A 19,446-nucleotide genomic window follows, 5' to 3' on the forward strand; every position below is an offset into this window, starting at 1 on the left:
ACGTTTGAACATTTTATTTCGGTTGTTCCAATGTGATACATGTACCTTTGTGAACTTATCATTTCTGACAACGCATGCTGTTATAGGGTGATTACCTGTAAATACCACATTAATGCAATAAATGCTCAAAATTATGTCTGTCAACCTCAATGCATTTGGCAATACATGTAACGACATTCCTCTCAACAGTGAGTAGTTCGCCTTCCGTAATGTTCGCACATGCATTGACAATGTGCTGACGCATGTTGTCGGGCGTTGTCGGTGGATCATGATAGCAAATATCCTTCAACTTTCCCCACAGAAAGAAATCCGAGAACATCAGATCCGGTAAACGTGCGGGCCGTGGTATGGTGCTTCGACAACCAATCCACTTGTCACGAAATATGCTATTCAATACTGCTTCAAATGCACGCGAGCTATGTACGGACATTCATCATGTTGGAAGTACATTGCCATTCTGTCATGCAGTGAAACCTCTTGTAGTAACATCGGTAGCACATTACGTAGAAAATCAGCATACATTGCACCATTTAGATTGCCATCGATAAAATGGGGGCCAATTATCCTTCCTCCCATAATGCTGCACCATACATTAACCCGCCAAGCTCGCTGATGTTCACTTGTCGCAGCCATCGTGGATTTTCCGTTGCCCAATAGTGCATATTATGCCGGTTTACGTCACCGCTGTTGGTGAATAATGCTTCATCGCTAAATAGAACGCATGCAAAAAATCTGCCATCGTCCCATAATTTCTCTTGTGCCCAGTGGCAGAACTGTACACGACATTCAAAGTCATCGCCATGCAATTCCTGGTGCATAGAAATATGGTACGGGTGCAATCGATGTTGATGTAGCATTCTCAACACCAACGTTTTTGAGATTCCTGATTCTCACACAATTTGTCTGTTACTGATGTGCGGATTAGCCGTGACAGCAACTAAAACACCTACTTGGGCATCATCATTTGTTGCAGGTCGTGATTGACATTTCACATGTGGCTGAACACTTCATGTTTCCTTAAGTAACGTAACTATTCAGTGAACAGTCCAGACACTTGGATGATGTCATCCAGGATGCCGAGCAGCATACATAGCACATGCCCGTTGGGCATTTTGATCACAATAGCCATACATCAACATGATGTTGACCTTTTTCGCAATTGGTAAACGGTCCATTTTAAAACGGGTAATGTATCACGAAGCAAATACCGTCCACACTGGCGGAATATTACGTGATACCACATCCTTATACATTTGTGACTACTACACCGCCATCAATCACAAAGCGCAAAAAATGGTCCAACTAAAACATTCAAATTTCTTTACGTAGTACATGAATATGTAATAAAAAATGGGGGTTTCTATTTAAAAAAACACAGTTGATATCTGTTTGACCTATGGCAGTGCCATCTAGTGGGCCAACCATAGCGCCATCTGGTTTCCCCCTTCAAGCTAGACGAGTTTCATTCTTTGTAGTTTTTTCGTTTGACGCTTATTTTGTGAGCTATTTGGCCCGGTCACTATCAATGGACCACCCTGTATATGGAGCAACAACATGAACCAGCTAACTTGGGAAATAGGGTCCTCTTAGCACACCGCACTATTTGAATGCTTCAAAGAGATATTTCTGAAACAATATAATGAGTAAGCACTATGATACCCACTCATACTACAATGAAAATGGTCTAGTATATGGATGGGATTAGCATGTCATATAACAAACTTATTACAACTAATTGACGAAACTCAGATTACACTTAAATGCAAACTGCTTCAAGAATTAATTTCCCATTCTGCATTGGAGAGTAAGCCACTATGAAACTCCCTGATAGGTTAAAGTTGTCAGCAAAACCAGGACATGAACCTAAACACAGAATACAAGCAACAAACTTACCACTGCCCTCATCTCAGCACATAAAGTCCACCCAAAGCTGTGATGTCATCACCTGTCCTACTTACCCAAACTCCCCATAAGTTTTCTAATATATATGCATATCTGGAAAGAGGATAGTGTAGGTTCAAGTTGCATTCTGACATACAGTGTTAATCTGTCAATAAGTTCCATCCAATTCCTTATTATACATGTGGTGTCTGTTACATCCAAAATCTCAACTTACCACACACTACTTACGTAGTGCCCCTGCTCATTAGCCTTATCACTCAAGGCATCTATCCAATTCCCATGATCTGTCTGAAAGAAAAAGACATCACATATATCATTACGGTGATGATGGCCAATTATCCCTTTATTGCAGATGCACACCAAGCTCAAACTCATGGGAATCAGTGAGATGTCACGAGTAATGAGACTAACGAGCACGGGCACTACCTCAGTAGTGTTTGGAATAAGTTGAGAATTTGGGTCTGACGGGAGGCATTCTAGGTTAGACCGTGCAATTTTGGTGACCACTGTAACCGGATGGTGTAGTTGTCAATGCATCTGCCTAATAAGCAGTAGACCCAGGTTCAAATCCTGGTCTGGCACACATTTTGAACTTGCCCCATTGATACATATCAATGCCCACTGGCAACTAATGTTTTTAATTTCTTTGTATCTGAAATTCCTTATTGACAATCATTACTGAAAATGTGCTCCTCACATTGAAACTTGCCAGGAAACTCAAAGAAGAATTCAATAAGGAACATTAAACAATAGAAGCTGGCTAAAGAGTCAGATTACTAAGTCATATGGCAGCTACCCTCTTACTTGTGAAACACCCAACGTTTTTATGGAATGTACACAACAATCCAAACAAAACTACACATACTTTGGTGGTTGCCAGGTAAGTGCTGTATGAAAGTTTATAATGCATCACTGACACCAAAGGACACAAGAAGTTAACAAACAAGTAAGGAGTGATTGTGGGTGAATCAGCCCTATGGAAATATTTTGTTTCGTCACACATTTGCAGTTAATATAAAAAATACTACCCTATAGTCAACACAAATAAACTTTAGACTAGAAGAAACTTTATCAAAAATGTTTTTAAAACCTATCTGATGCCATTATCTGTAAATCGTTTTATCACAGTATATTATGACTTCACCAAATATGGATTTTGGACATGTAACATCACTTCACAGCTATCCATGTTTAATCCCTGTTTTATAAATGTGTATGTCATGGAAGTATTAAAGATATTTAATTTCGGAATATTTATTCAAGATGTGGATTTCATTGGACCAGACCTTGGGGTAGTAAAATATGTGAACTAAAAAGAGATTAATTTCTGCCTGCAAAAAATACAGTCTATCAGTTCCAAACATTATTAATTGTGGAAAAGGCATGAGAGTGTACATGAATCACCATAGAGAAGAACTCTTCTTGCAGTTAGTTTACAGGATTGCACATAAGTGGCTATATTCAACTTTCAGTGACCTCAACAGAAAAGAAATCTGGAAACTGGTGCCAACCAACTTCATATATACATGAAATTATTTGTTAAAAACAGAATAATTATCCCATGCAGCAATGTTAGCATCTTTATTTAAATTGACAATTACTTTGCCTTTCATTTGTAACACAATGAAATTTTAGACTAAAGGAAAAATGATATTACCAACCCACATGTCAATTTACAGGCAAATGTAAACAGATAAAACAACTCACTTCAATACCAGAACACAGAAAGGAATGTGATAATGCTTTCTGGTATATTTCTAGAGTATACACCAGAAAACATGCTTATAGTGACAACATTACTGGAAACATTATTGGAAATCGTACTATAGGAACAGAAATGGGACTGTAACATTTATTGTTCCATTACCTTATGCTGTTTTACAGGTACAGAAATTCCCAAACACAGTGAAGCAAACTTTTAAGAGTAATCTATTCCTAGTTCTCAATTATAAACTTTAAAAAATAGGAGGTGTAAGGAAGACAGAAAACAGAACTGAAAAAGAAGCCAAAGGAACAGGTAACAATATAATTACAAAATTTACAGCCCTGTGTAGATTAGGTTAGATTAAATGTACTTTTTAACTCCAGTAAGTCCATTCTGCGCAGATGAAAAACCAGCGAGAAAACAAGAATATGCAATATGTATTTACAAAGAAAAACACATATGCTAATATACATTCCATAGATCCCAAGTGAAATTGTCCTCATGGATGTGGAATAGGTAAAAATAACATTAAACATATTTTCATTTAAAGGATAATAAGTAACATGTCACAAAACATGCCAAAGATAATATGACAATTCAGCCTGTTATTGTCTTTTAGTGCTGACAAATAATGTATCTAAAATTTAAATTTAAACTGAATATATTGTCCAGCTTTTCAACTTCATCTATGTATCAATGTCAAAATTATATCCAGACTCTACTGATGAACAATAAAAAAATATTTTATTTCAAATAGTATTTAATTCTCACATACATATACCATTTCAAACTGTTGTGTCACAATGGCAATCAAGCATGGGTGTAGCATTAGGAAAAAATATGCATCACACAATTTATCCACAAAGAGGAGGAAATATGGTAGGAATTATTATGTCATCATGTTGTGTAACAATTTATTGAATTAAATCCAGACCTCTAGAGAATTTCCTGTGCAGTAATGGTATAAGACACAGCTGAAGTTGACCTTTTGACTGGATTGGGGCAATATAGTTGTTCACAAGCCTCACAATACATACTGGTTTGAAGAAGGCCATGGAAAATCTCCTCCATTGAAATCATGCCTAGAAATCCATACAGTAGTTCTATATTGTCAGACTCAATCATATAATGTGAATGAAGATGACCACAACTTCTACAGTTACCATCATTTTAAGACTATAGGACACAAAAAGAATGGAAGGTTAGAGTTTAACATTCTGGACAACATTTAGGTCCTGCCTGGGTCATGGTGTAAGTTCTCCACTTTTTCTTTTTTTTTTTCCTTTCTTTTTGGGCAAACCGATCTGTTGCCATCTTCAGGTGATTTCTGATGACTGCAGCTCTGGTTGGGTCGATGACCTATATATGTTGGCCATTACCACTTCTTTCATTTCACTCCTGTTGCTGCCTGTGCAGCTGCCATATTGGGTGGTGGTGGTGGTGGTGGTGGTGGTGGCGGTGGCGGCAACGTCCGTTTGTGAACTCCACACTATCACCACTGGATGCAAACCTCACTGAACAGGTATGTTCTGATTTTTTCTCAGTTCAGTGAAGGGTTCCACATCAGACTCAGCTTTAGGCCACTATCTTTGTTTGTTAGATCATCCTGGACCCTAATTTCAATGGCCTCACACCATCCCAGAAGGAGGGAGATTGCTAAGTATCTTGTTTTTGCTGTAATTTATAGTATGGATAATTTTTATACTATTGTTGTCCATGGCTGATTTGGTGGTATGGTGTAATTCACTGTAGCGTCTATGTTCATGGGACCTCTCTTCTACTATGCATACAGTTTCCCTAATGTATATCTTGCCATATTGGCAGGGGATTTGGTGGACCCTAGTTTGAAAAGACCTAGATCATCTTTTACTGAACCTAGCAGTGTCAAGGTCTTAGGGATTGGGCAAAATACACATTTAACATTGTGTTATTGCAATATTCTTCTGACAATTTTGGAAACTTTGATGACAAACAGAATGCACAATAGTGGTTTGTGCTCCTCTTTTTCTTCCTGGCGTTGTCTAGGTGCAACCTGTCTACATGGATACCTTATCTGCCTGTTGCTGTACCCACATTGCTTTGGAATACTGTCTACAGGTGCTTCAATTCAGCTGGAACGCTGCTCACAACTGGACCACTGTCCTGTGAACAATTGTGCATAAAATGCCTATGCACTGCCAGTTGTGGTAACTACTGGAGAAGAGAGTGAGTGAGTGAGTGAGTGAGTGTGTGTGTGTGTGTGTGTGTGTGTGTGTGTGTGTGTGTGTGTGTAGGGGGGGCAGGGGGATTATTCCAGAGCATTCTCCATTCTCCTGACAGTCTTTCATGAACAAGTTTACCACAAAAGGTGGCAGATGTCACCCCATGCTGATGCCGTCCATATGATCATAATACAACCTATCGAACAGGAAGCAAGCTGAGGTGAGGTGAGCACAAACTCCAACAGTCTTGTCAGGTTGGCCTTAAACTTCTTGCTTATCAGTTCCATGAATTCCCTTATACTCCCGGACAGCCAAGTGCGTTAGTGTCCCACTTCCGTGATCCGTGTAGGTGAGCCTGCCCCACATTGAATCCGCCTCACGGAATAATGATAAGAGCTGGCAAGCCAGCCAGCCTGGATGTGTTTTTTAGATGGTTTACCACATCCAACTTGGCTATTACTGGTACCCATGTCCCACATCAGATACCCATTACACAAACATTTAGCAAAATATTCTCACAGTGTGAGTACATGCAGACAGACAGGGTACACAAATTCTGGCACGGGGGTAGTTGTGGTATCAGGAAGAGCACACAACCACCAACTGTCACTAACATTGGCCAAAACCCATATAACAATGCTGGGCCCCTACAGAAACAGAAAAAGGAAGAGGAAGAAGAAAAGGAGGAGAAGAAGAAGAATTTCATGGATTCCTTTAGTGGTACCTTGGTGAAGTGGGCACTAAGTCAAAACTCATCAGAAGGTCACTATCAATGATGTGAAGATCTTGTAGATGTAATACAAAATGAATGGAATTACGGATGTGATGTCAGCATTTACCCACAGATGGGCTCAGGAGAGCAGTCAGGTGTTTGGCTAAGCTATATGTTGCACCTTTTACATTTCTGGTAATGGGCCACAGTGGGACGGCCTCCTTGTGGACTTTTGGCAGCCCAAATCCACATGTACATACATTTTCTGCAAGCTACCATATAGTGCATGGCAGAGGGTAGCTTGGACCACTACCAGTCATTTCCTGTCCTGTTCCACTTTCAAATACAGAGAGGGAAAAATGACTGTCTATATGCCTCTGCATAAGCCCTGATTTCTCTTATCTCATCTTTCTGGTCCATACACAAAATGTACACTGGCAGCAGAACTGTTCTGTAGTCATCTTCAAATGCAAGTTTTCTAAATTTTCATGAAAAGAATGTTGTCTTCCCTACAGAGATTCCCATCCGAGTTCACAAAGCATCTCCATAACACCAGTGTGTTTAGAAAACCTACTTGTAACAAATCTAGCTGCCCGCCTTTGAACTGCTTCAATGTCTTCCTTTAATCTGACATGGTGGGGATCCAAATATGTGAGCAGTTCTCACAAATGGGTCACACTAGTATTCTAGATGCAGGCTCCTTTCCAGATGAGCTACACTTTCATAAAATTCTCCCAATACAATGAAGCCAACCACTGATTTTCCCTACTACTGTCATTACATGCTCATTGCATTACATATCACTTCGCAGTGTTACAGCTAGATGTTTAATCAACATGTCTGTGTCAAGTAGTACACCACCAACACACTATTTGAACATTATAGAATTATTTTTCCTATTCATCTAGATTAACTTTCATTTTTCTACATTCAGAGCAACATGTCATTCATCATGCCAACTGCAAATCCTGTCTGTCATCCTGTAACCTCCTACAGTCACTCAATGTTGTCTCTTTCTGGTGCACCACAGTGTCATCAGCAAACAGCCACAGATTGCTGCTCATCCTGTACGGCAGGTCATTTATGCACATGGTGTTCATAATCAAAGTTCCAGTTCCGAAACACTGCAGAAAGAGAACCACTCCTCAGAATGACGTCAAATTTGAACAGCTTAGAGCCAGTCCTGACAAAACTCTACCATCTGGTGAGCAAGATGTATGAAACAGGCGAAATACCCTCAGACTTCAAGAAGAATATAATAATTCCAATCCCAAAGAAAGCAGGTGTTGACAGATGTGAAAATTACCGAACTATCAGCTTAATAAGTCACAGCTGCAAAATACTAACACAAATTCTTTACAGACGAATGGAAAAACTAGTAGAAGCCAACCTCGGGGAAGATCAGTTTGGATTCCGTAGAAACACTGGAACACGTGAGGCAATACTGACCTTACGACTTATCTTAGAAGAAAGATTAAGGAAAGCCAAACCTACGTTTCTAGCATTTGTAGACTTAGAGAAAGCTTTTGACAATGTTGACTGGAATACTCTCTTTCAAATTCTAAAGGTGGCAGGGGTAAAATACAGGGAGCGAAAGGCTATTTACAATTTGTACAGAAACCAGATGGCAGTTATAAGAGTCGAGGGACATGAAAGGGAAGCAGTGGTTGGGAAGGGAGTAAGACAGGGTTGTAGCCTGTCCCCGATGTTGTTCAATCTGTATATTGAGCAAGCAGTAAAGGAAACAAAAGAAAAATTCGGAGTAGGTATTAAAATTCATGGAGAAGAAATAAAAACTTTGAGGTTCGCCGATGACATTGTAATTCTGTCAGAGACAGCAAAGGACTTGGAAGAGCAGTTGAATGGAATGGACAGTGTCTTGAAAGGAGGATATAAGATGAACATCAACAAAAGCAAAACAAGGATAATGGAATGTAGTCTAATTAAGTCGGGTGATGCTGAGGGAATTAGATTAGGAAATGAGACACTTAAAGTAGTAAAGGAGTTTTGCTATTTGGGGAGCAAAATAACTGATGATGGTCGAAGTAGAGGGGATATAAAATGTAGGCTGGCAATGGCAAGGAAAGCGTTTCTGAAGAAGAGAAATTTGTTAACATCCAGTATTGATTTAAGTGTCAGGAAGTCATTTCTGAAAGTATTCGTATGGAGTGTAGCCATGTATGGAAGTGAAACATGGACGATAAATAGTTTGGACAAGAAGAGAATAGAAGCTTTCGAAATGTGGTGCTACAGAAGAATGCTGAAGATTAGATGGGTAGATCACATAACTAATGAGGAAGTATTGAATAGGATTGGGGAGAAGAGAAGTTTGTGGCACAACTTGACCAGAAGAAGGGATCGGTTGGTAGGACATGTTCTGAGGCATCAAGGGATCACCAATTTAGTATTGGAGGGCAGCGTGGAGGGTAAAAATCGTAGGGGGAGACCAAGAGATGAATACACTAAGCAGATTCAGAAGGATGTAGGTTGCAGTAGGTATTGGGAGATGAAAAAGCTTGCACAGGATAGAGTAGCATGGAGAGCTGCATCAAACCAGTCTCAGGACTGAAGACCACAACAACAACAACAATTATCGATGGGGTGGGAAACGTAGTGGGGAAAAAAATTACCAACAGATGGCAGTGTAAGTGTCTCAATGTAAATGGGTCCAGCTACAAATGACAGACGAATTGTGGTACAATGGCTATGGTTTGAGTTGCACATTACACTATCTGCACAAGTTAGTCAGTCAATAGTTGTGGCACTGTTAGCTAGGTAAGCCCTTCCACAATGGCAAGGTCATACCACATTGGATGCAAAAAATTGGTTTTTAGTTGTCCTGGGGGCAAAAACCGCATAAAAAGGAAAATGACATCAGTTTCTAATTGTCGTGAGACTGGCACAAAACATGTTCAATATGCTGTCCACTGTTTTCTACCACAAGTTGAAATCAAGAAATAGCAAGTTCCACAACAGATCAGTGTGTCTCAGGGATCACATACAGAATGTGTTGCACAATGCATGCCTTCAGTTCAGCTGAATTTGTAATTGGAGCACTGAATGCAACATAACCCCACAGCCAGAAGTAAAACAGCTTAAGATTAGGCGAGCTGGAAGGCGAGGCTGTACAGAAATGATGGATGGTAATTCTAGCATTTCCAAAATGCCTCTGCAGCAGCCACTTCACTGGCTGTGCAATGTGCAGAGGAGCGCCATCTTGCATAAAAATTATAATACTCACACATCCATGCTGTTGAAGGGCTGGAATCATGTTGGTGCGCAGAAAACTCTCATAGCATTTACCAGTGACCGTACAGGTAACAGTATCCACAGGACTCATACTTATATCCTCAAAAAAAGTGATGCCATCAACATGCACCACACAGTCGGCTTTGCAGAATGAAGTGGTACTGGTTGAGGTGCGCAAGGATTTTTCGTTGCCTATATTCTGCAATTCTGCATATTGCCATGTCCTTGGAGATGGAAATGGGCTTTGTCTGTCCACAAAATGTTCCACGGCCACTTATTGTCCACCTTCATACGAGCAAGAAATTCCAGAGTGAATGTTTGTCTTACTAGAAGGTCAGCAGGAAGCAACTCCTGAACATGGGTGATTTCTTCTGGATAGCAATGCAGGATGTTTCATAAGATTTTATGCAGCACACGCACAGGCATGTCCAACATTTGGGCAGTTCCCCAAGCACTGCAATTTTGCACACCACTGTTGAACCCCTCCTGCAATGCTATGGCCACATTTTTGACAGACGTCAAATCAACTACTTCCTTCCCTCTGTCACATTGCACTTCAAAAGAACCTGTGTTTTTGAATTTTGTAATCACTGTCTCGAGACCCTTAGTAGATATCAGACCAATGACTTTTTTCATACCCTTGAGTGCCTCGGACTTCTGCAGTGCTACTGGCACCCGTTCACTGTTCTTGTAAAAGAGCTTTACCAACAACATGCAATCCTACAGGGAGACATTCATGATGGGCATCTTGGAAGCAATCTGAGGAACAGCCATGTGCTGTGTGTCTGTTGGTGTGCGTATTCTGACCCTTACAGCACCATCTAATGGTCTTTTTTTTATGATGTTCCCCCTACATGAATAACTGTTCAAATTTGACGTCATTCTGAGCAGTGGTTCTCCTTCTACAGCATTTTAAAACTGGAACTTTAATTATGGACATCCTGTACATAGAGAATAGTACTGGCCCTTCCCTGGGGCTCTCCTGATGATACGCTCGTCTCTGATGAACACTCATCATCGAAGACAATGTACTAGTTTCTATTATTTATGAAGTCCTCAAGCCACTAACGTACCTGGGAACCTGCTCTGTATGCTTATATTTTTGTTAACAGTCTGCAACTTGGCACCATGCCAAACCCTCTCTGGAAATCTAGGAACATAGAAACTGCTTATTGTCCTTTATCCGTGGTTCACATGATATAATGTGAGAAAAGGGGAAGCCAAGTTTAGCATGAGTGATACTTTCTAAATCCATGCTGATTTATGGACAAAAGGTTTTCCGTCTCAAGGAAATTTGTTATATTTGAACTCAGAATGTGTTCAAGATTTTTGCAGCAAACCAATGTTAAGGATATTGGTCTGTAATTTTGCAGATTCCTTCTTGTACCTTTCTTACTACTTGGGACTTTGAAGTAGGCAAGAGACTCAAGCTAAGCTAAGGAAGGAGCCAAAGTAGTACAGTACTCTCTGCAAAACCGAACTCTGATTGCTTCTGGATCTGATGACTTTTCCAGTCGTGCCAGAGCAGTAGCTCGTTGTTGAAGTTTCTTGACAGATTCCACATCGAAGGTACTGACAAGAAGTTCAATGGTTTTCTCTGGAGGTTACCTGTCAGAGCCCCCTGCATTGTCCTGAGTATTGCATCATCGATAAGTCCATAAATTTTCTGTTTATATTCTATGTGCAGCAGCAACACCATAGCACTCCCTTTGTCAGTGGGCAGGACAACCAAATATGAATCATTATGTAACTCACGAATGGCCCCTTGTCCCACCTTTGAAATGTTGCTCTTGGGTGTTGGGGGCCTGGTGAGTGTGCAGCTCTTTTCATAGCATATTTCTTCAACCTTGATGATTGATAGAACATAGGTGGCCTCTTCTAAACTACTTACGATGTCCACAATCAACAGTGATGTTGGAGTCGGGATGAAGTTTAGTCCTTTCCCGAGCACAGACATTGTTGCATCATCGATCATTTTCCCTGTAAGGTGGATCACAGTTCAGTTAGGTAGTTCTCATGTGATTTTATGTTGTACTGCAAGATGTTCATACTTTGACATCTGTTTAGTTGTAGATTTTCTTCATGTGGTATCCGCCTGAGCCCAAATGACAATATCAACCAGTTCAAGAAGTGAGCACCCAACAATTTTTTTGAGGTGGTATCTGGGTAGTGGCAGGTATTGTGGATAATCTCTGTCACCACCCCCAAGCTGGCTCATTTTGTGAAGGGAATGGGAAACTGAGGGGCCGCAGTTTGCATCCAGATATTTCCAACCCCACCACCCATTACAGTGGCTGCAAGCATAGCAACAGTTTTGGAGTGATACAGGAGGTAACAGCCAACTTATACACGATGCTAATCCAAGCAGAGCAGTAGTCATCATCAACCTGCTGAAGATGGCAACAAGCCTCTTTGCTGAAATAGCGTGGAGAACTTAGGATGTGACTCAGGGAGATGCTCAAGAATTGTACAAGTTAGAAATGTGGTAGGAAAACATCATATCAGAACATTTATGACATTAACGGCTGAGTACTAGCTCAGATTGGACAAAACTGGAGGAGTGAATTATATATGACTTTTTGGAATAAATAATCTAATACTTAGCCTCAAGTTATATCAGGGAATCATAAGAAACGTAAATCAGGCTGGTCAGTCAATGGCCTGGGTCCCAAGCCTCCAAATTCAAGGCCTGGGTCTAAACCACTGAATCACTTCATTCAGTAGTCACAAAAGAGCTCCTGGGTTACATATCTCTGGCCTCACTGTCTTTAGCCAATCATACCTACATCTTTTTAACTGATAACAATAATTTTACAGGAGAGATAAACAGTTATAACTAAAAGAGTATTCCTTAAATTACTAGAATACATTTTCTATTACCCAGAGATAAATTGCAATTTATGAGATAAACTACATGATGAATGTATTATTACTTGTTTCAGAGTATCTCGGAACAGACAATGTATTGATCCATCACTCAGTGCCACCGTAATGTAACCTACTGGTGGGACGGCAGATACAAGTGACAACTTTGATGTTGTCACACATACAACTGGGCACTGGGCTACGTAATGGCACTGGTGCTGCCAAACCTGTGTAAATGCAAAGAAACATACTATTTACCATAAAAGTCAGCTATTACACTCTACGTAAACAAAATTGACTGACAATAAAACACACTTTTCTGGACAATTTGAACAACATAATCAAACTTTGAACTACACTAAAATGAGTGGTAATCATAAGGCAGGTAATCAGTACAAAGACCAGCAAAAACTGGCACACATGCACAGGCAAATGTATATTATTAAATGGGAAAAAGTGTGAGAACATGTTGTTGTTACTACTACTACTACTACTACTACTACTATTGTAGTAGTAGTAGAACTGTTCTCATGTCAATAAGTTAAAGAGATCTTGTACATTCATGTGGTGTAAAAGTGCATCATGTCAACACTGTGGTAGGCCAACACAGAATCACATGACATACCAGGCATGTCAGAAGGAGATCTTTTAGTGTGCCTACAGCCTTCATTAAGAGGAGACATCTTATGTATAGTATTACTGTATATATGTGGCACACAGTATTCTAGTTGACCGTGTGCTGCAACTCAGCATTAGAATTATTTCCTTACCTTATGTGTTTGAAGATGTCCTACCATCATAGCACCTGCTCTGACCAGAGACATCACATAGTCTCAAGGTTACATACATTCCAACATGTATGCTCCATGATACCAAGTCCATTCCTTCACCAAGGACACAACATGGTTGCACACTAGTTGTGAATCCGAGAACATGAACACTGATGCAGTTTCCTGTCCATGGATTAGTGACAGTTTAACTTGGAGACTGACTCAACATTTTCTCATCTGACGGGCCCTAGGGACACTAAAAACTCTGCTAACCTTGTCGAAAGAGACTACTTTGTTATCTGTGGCAATATCCTGTTACAAGAACTTATGCTTCTAAATGTGTTTCCTAGGCATTATGTGATGGCTACGGTCTATGTATTTTGTATGTCCTTTTTTCATGATATGGACCTGGTTCCATCTGGTGGATAACAAAGCCTGGCCACACAAGACTGGCCTCGTGGATAAGTACCTAAAACAAGAGAACATAAAACATATGTTCCCAGTTTGCTCCCGAAAGTTAAATCTCACTGGCAAGTATTGAACACAGTTAACTGGATGACTGCAGCCCTATGACTACCTCTAAGGACCATTGCTGATATCCAGAAGGTACTTGTCCAACAACACAGAGCATTATTGCAAGCTGTCAAAGCTAGCCTAATCCACAGTATGGTGAGTTGTTATGCATTCCGTACCGCCATGCACGGTCATCACAACATGTCCTGACATGCTGTATGCATCAGGCACAGTGGCCCCACAAACAGTAAGTGGTATCAATAGCTCAAGACTGATTTTCTTGTATTCCTTGTTTTCCATGTCATGTTTCATAATGTTGTCAGTTCACCTTGAATGCACACATTATAGCCCTGTCTCATACTGTTTTGAAGATCTTCATGATTCCTTAACTTACGGACATAGTGTACAGTAGCAACAAAAATGGCTCTGAGCACTATGGGACTCAACATCTTAGGTCATAAGTCCCCTAGAACTTAGAACTACTTAAAGCTAACTAACCTAAGGACATCACACACACCCATGCCCGAGGCAGGATTCGAACCTGCGACCGTAGCAGTCCCGCGGTTCCGGACTGCAGCGCCAGAACCGCTAGACCACCGCGGCCGGCAGTAGCAACAACAACAACAACAACAACAACTACTACTACTACTACTACTACTACTACTACTACTACTGCTGCTGCAAAGATTCCATGCACAAAACAATGCAAAACGTTAATCAAGGACAGCCAATACAATAAAAGTTCAAAACAAGAAAGAAGAGATAAGTGAGTAAATCATGGTAAATACTGCAATTAATAACATAATGAGTGCTGCTAAATTTGTTTCAAAGTTTGCATCTGTTTCATTATCAGTAGCTTTCTAGTATCTCTTTGCAATCACTGTGACTTGTTTTAGTTAAAAAAATTAAAAGAAGTTTTATTTTACTTGCTCAAGAGAGGCACTCACTAGTATAGTTTTACATTTCCTGAATTTGTGTGAGCATGATCAGCTGGTAAGGTAACTTGAATATTACACACATCAAAAAAAAAGTTTTGCATCACCCCGGTTCCCAGAACTCCTGAAGATAATGTTGAATGTGGATATTGTATCACAGACAAAGTCCCTTTGACTGTTCAGAGATGTCACTAAACCCACCCAAAGATGTAAACAACCATGCCTGAGCAGCGCCCATTAGACGGACAGGGTCCAACAGCCATCGGTTCCAGTCATTCCACCAGGAGCGAGGTGCACGGCTCGTGTTGTCTGTAGTTCAACCATGCCTAGATGGTCAATACTGCGATTAGATTGCATCCCTATTGTTACTTTGTGCCCAGAAGGGCTCTCAACAAGGGAAGTATCCAGGCGTCTTGGAGTGGACCAAAGCGATGTTGTTCAGACATTGAGGAGATACAGAGATACAGAAACTGTCGATGATATGCCTCGCTCAGGCTGCCCAAGGGCTACTACTGCAGTGTGTGACCGCTATCTGTGGATTATGGCTCGAAGGAACCCTGACAGCAATGCCTCCAGGTTGACTAATACTTTTTGTGCAGCAACAGAACATCGTGTTACGACTCAAACTGTGCGCAATAGGCTGCATGATGCACAACTTCACTCCCAACGTCCATGGCAAGGCCCATCTTTGCAACCATGCAGCGCAGTACAGATGGGCCCAACAACATGACAAATCGACCACTCAGGATTGGCATCACGTTGTCTTCACCAATGAGTGTCACATATGCCTTCAATCGTCGGAGATGTGTTTGGAGGCAACCCGGTCAGGCTGAATGCCTTAGACACACAGTCCATCAAGTGCAGCAAAGTGGAGGTTCCCTGCTGTTTTGGGGTGGCATTATGCGGGGCCGATGTATGCCGTTGGTGGTCATGGAAGGCGCCGTAATGGCTGTATGATACGTGAATGCCATCCTCCGACCAATAGTGCAACCTTATCAGCAACATATTGGTGAGGCATTCGTCTTCATGGATGACAATTCACACCCTCATTGTACACATCTTGTGTATGACTTCCCTCAGGATAATGACATCGCTCAACTAGAGTGGCAGGCATGTTCTCCAGACATGAACCCTGTCAAACATGCCTGGGATGGAGTGAAAAGGGCTGTTTATGGGCGATGTGACCCATCAACCACTCAGAAAGATCTACACCAAATCACCGTTGAGGAGTGGGACAATCTGGACCAACAATGACTTGATGAACTTGTGGATAGCATGCCACGATGAATACAGGCATGCATCGATGCAAGAGGACGTGCTACTGGGTATTACAGGTACCGGTGTATACAGCAATCTGGACTACCACCTCTGAAGGTGTCACCTCACTGTATGGTGGTACAACATGCAATGCGTGGTTTTCATGAGCAATAAAAAGGGCAGAAATGATGTTTATGTAGAGCTTTATTCCAATTTTCTGTACAGGTTCTGGAACTCACAGAACTGAGGTGATGCAAAACGTCTGTTGATGTATTTTAAAATGTTAGTACATAGGGTTGTCTGCTGCTGTTTTCGTTATCATCACACATGCAATTAAGAATCAAATATGACATCATTATGCTGATGTTGATAAGGTTCATGACCAGTAGTTAATGTTACTAGTTGAATGCAGCGAAATTCTTACTTTTCTTTCATTACATGAAAGAAAATTAAGAAGCAAAAAAGCTGTTACAGAATGACTTTAATGAATTTTATTTGTCCCTCTCCTGCATGTTCATACACAATCACAATGAAATGTTTTACATTTTTTCTTCCTGCCTTCTTCTTCTTCTTCTTCTTCTTCTTCTCCTCCTCCTCCTCCTTTTTTTGTGGGTGAAGATGAGATGATTTTTGGTAAAGGTATACTATTGTAAAGAGACAATTACATATTTGACTCTTTTTCCTTATGTTAGCTGCCAAATATTTTTTGAAAGTGTATTTGAAAATGACATCTCCTCAAAGGGAACATAGGCATACTTAGCAGCCTCCATCAGTTATCAAAATGAACTTCCAAATCATGGTAAGAGAAACTGATCAGAGCCCATTAATGGTTAGGTTGGTTTGTTAATTGGTTGATTTGGGGGAGGGGCCAAACAGAGAGGTCATCGGTCCCAGCGGCTTAGGGAAGGATGGGGAAGGAAGTCAGATGTGCCCTTTCGAAGGAACCATCCCGGCATTTGCCTGAAGTGATTTAGGGCAACCACGTAAAACCTAAAACAGGATGGCCAGACACGGGTTTGAAATGTCATCCTCCCAAATGCGAGGCCAGCGTGCTAGGGGAGAGTATGATGCAGTTAAGCTTCTGATGTTCTGAGCAGAGTCCAAGCAGCACTATTAAGAACCTAAAAATAGTGAGTCTTTTCAAATGGCCTATTATCTAGATTTTGGAAGTCACTCCGTCCCTAGGACCTGTATGGCCAATGGCTGCAAGATTTTACAAGAACATCTGTGAACACTTCAGCATCAAGAGGAATACCTGTAACTGAAATGAATTTTATACCACTACAGCACACAAATGATTTTGAATACAGAATTTTGCATGATTTATGACTGAAAATTTCAGCTGATGTGAAGCCCCTCATGTACTGCAGAGCCTCTACATGTCACGGCATGGAACAATGTTACTGGTGCCTCTTCCTTGATGCTTTCTGTACACAAGTCCACAGAGTAGCAGTTAAGAGCTGCTGGAAGATGCTGATGCCAGGTGAATGTGCAGGTCACATTTCCAGTAGCCACTGCTATTTTTGGAAAGAGGTCATCACATTCCTTGCCATATATGACCAGGCACTTTTCTCCTGAAATAAGGCTTGTAGAGTTACTTGAAGTAGTAGTAGAGATTTGAGCTATAATATCTCTTTGCTGTTTAGACTGCCTGCAATACTGGGGTGCTTCAAACTGTCACACTAGGAGTGTGCAATGCTGTTCAACAATGAAGTCTGTCTGTGTGGCCACCACAGTAGTGTCTTAACATGTCTTGTAGCCAACATTGTAGGAGAGGATGATGACAGACTTGTCCAAAAACATTTCATTGTCACTCAGGGCACCAGTGAAGGCATTCACACTCCCACTGGAGCCTGGTTAAGGTTACTGAACAATGGACATTGATGCACGTCATCAATCAAGCCTACAGCAGACTGCACTGAATTGTCGATACAGACAATGTTGTAGTGCTTCACTGTTGAGCCAATAATGCGGACAAAGTTGTATGGTCTACTACAGTCATTCACACAAAATGGTGCTCATCTCATACTGTGGTCACATTACATGATATAATACTTGCTTGTCATTCCATAAGAACCCACTTCTACCCATTACTTCCAGACGTGTCCCTTGTCATACAGCATGCCTTATAAGCTCACAGGACAAAAACTTAATCACTCCTAGAGAAATCACCTGTGTATTGCCATCGATGGACTCACCTGGATTCAGTTAGGAAGCAAGTCCAGAAGGTTGTGCAGATAAGTCACATCCAGGTTAAGCCATTCACTGAGGATTTTATCACAAATTTCACTAAATTGTGAGGATGCTGATGTCAGTGTTTTACATGCTGATCCAACGTGTCTCACAGATTTTCTATCAGGTTCAAGTCAGGTGATTTTGCAGGCAAATCAGGATTTAAGAGGGTAAAGAAGTATTCAGAAAACTAGTCACAGATTGTTCCAGCCCAGTGGCCTATGCTGTTGTCATCTTTGTGGGTCTGTGTGAGCAATGGCCTCTTGTGAGGTGACTGACTACAAATGTTCATCGCATGCAGTTTCTGTTGCACCTCTCTGACATGTTTCTAGGCCACGAGCATTACACCACTGCCTGTAGACACGTTGAACAGTACGCCACGAAATCACCAACAAATCCAGCAGCTTCACACTGTATAGCCATTAAAATGGCCGAACACAATTGCCCACTCTATCTTGTCCTTATATTTACCCATGTTTATGTATGATGTCTGCTTGAAACATAAATGTCTCACTGATTGCTTCTGCCTTATGCTCATATACAGACAGTGTGTGTGCACTTGAGCACATGACTTGATCACTGTGCCATCTGTAAAGGCTTGCCAATTCAACTATGTGTGAACACTGGGGTGATTCGTATTTTCCCCAGTGACCTTATGAATTGAAATGCCATACTACGACAATTACATATCCCTGCCTTGCATTGTTAAAACCAAGTCACATCCCGATATTTCACTATTTGACACTGATAAGGTATCTCAAACTTCCTTTCACATTTCCAGTTTGATTAATAGCTTTACACTAAATGAGCTAAACTTTCGCATCATGACAGTCCTACTCCATAATCTGCACTGTTAAAACCCAGTCACATACTGATTTTGCACTGTTTCACACTGAGAAGGCACTTCATACTTCCTTTTACATTTCCACTTTGGTTAAAGGCTTTTCACTAAATGTGCTTAGTTTAACACAAACCTTTAGTCACAAAAGTACAGCACTGTTGGACTCAAGATGTACCATATGTGATCACTCTGTAATGTAATCACTTATTCCTCTACTCCTTTCTATCCATTCTTTTGAATTTCAATTTATTCAGACTATTCTTT

The 19,446-nt window shown here is 40.9% G+C and overlaps 1 protein-coding gene across 3 annotated transcripts in view; it reads right to left on the reverse strand.

Moving 5' to 3' along the window:
• Positions 1-19,446, reverse strand: part of LOC124721309 (mediator of RNA polymerase II transcription subunit 16) — a 295,303-nt gene that overhangs the window by 104,486 nt on the left and 171,371 nt on the right. For all 3 annotated transcript variants that reach the window (XM_047246221.1, XM_047246223.1, XM_047246222.1), the window contains exon 8: positions 12,703-12,861. In XM_047246221.1, the coding sequence (XP_047102177.1) occupies positions 12,703-12,861 (159 nt within the window). The remainder of the gene's footprint in view (positions 1-12,702; positions 12,862-19,446) is intronic.

Source organism: Schistocerca piceifrons, chromosome X (genome assembly GCF_021461385.2).
Source record: "Schistocerca piceifrons isolate TAMUIC-IGC-003096 chromosome X, iqSchPice1.1, whole genome shotgun sequence".
Taxonomy (NCBI): domain Eukaryota; kingdom Metazoa; phylum Arthropoda; class Insecta; order Orthoptera; family Acrididae; genus Schistocerca; species Schistocerca piceifrons.